A 654-nucleotide genomic window follows, 5' to 3' on the forward strand; every position below is an offset into this window, starting at 1 on the left:
CTACAGTAGCCAGCAAGAGGTGGTACCAGACATTCACAGCCAGCAGGTGGTGGTAGGAACTGTTGATACCGGCTATCATCCGGTGACGTCGGGACTGCTAGCAGACCTGCACTTTGCCTGTTTTAGCAAAAGATCACAGGCTGATTGAGGAATTCCGCAGTAGGACCAGCTCCCTTCCAGCTCAGCCTCCAGTTGTCAGGGGTGGGTCACGGTCTGGCCTGGTCTCTTTCCCAGTCATGACGATGATGTGCTTCGGATGCCCCCCTCTGCACACCGAGATCTGTCCTGAGACACTGTGCCCCTGGGGTGCAAAGCCCTCACTAGGCCTCAGCCTCTTCTTGAATTCTCAGTTAGAGCTCATTAGCACAATAGATTTAATATTATATACATCTACACATATGTAGCTGTATATTTTGATATGGGAATTAAAAGGTGGGCTTACAGTCGTTGTCTGCAGAGGCAGGTGTGGAAGACTGCATAAGGAATGTCTGCGTGCTAGATAGCTGGATGATCCAGTCAAAGGTGGAAGACCTGGAGCTCACTGCAGATTTGTCAAATTCTCTATCTGAAAGCCAGTGTCTGCTTTGGGAAGCCGAAGCGTCTGCACTGGAAGCCTGGAGATGGACGTTCAAAGTTGAAGATGAAGATGAGCTC

General features: G+C 50.2%; 1 protein-coding gene across 1 annotated transcript in view; it reads right to left on the reverse strand.

Moving 5' to 3' along the window:
* LOC102017986 (neutrophil gelatinase-associated lipocalin-like) overlaps positions 1-79 on the reverse strand; it is a gene marked incomplete at its 3' end in the record, with an annotated part of 6,092 nt that extends 6,013 nt beyond the window's left edge. The window contains exon 1 of the mRNA XM_005382913.2: positions 27-79. Within this exon, the coding sequence (XP_005382970.2) occupies positions 27-79 (53 nt within the window). The remainder of the gene's footprint in view (positions 1-26) is intronic.
* Between the last annotated feature and the right edge of the window lie 575 nt (positions 80-654).

This window comes from Chinchilla lanigera, unplaced genomic scaffold, assembly GCF_000276665.1.
Source record: "Chinchilla lanigera isolate Chin_1 unplaced genomic scaffold, ChiLan1.0 scaffold00018, whole genome shotgun sequence".
Classification (NCBI taxonomy): Eukaryota; Metazoa; Chordata; class Mammalia; order Rodentia; family Chinchillidae; genus Chinchilla; species Chinchilla lanigera.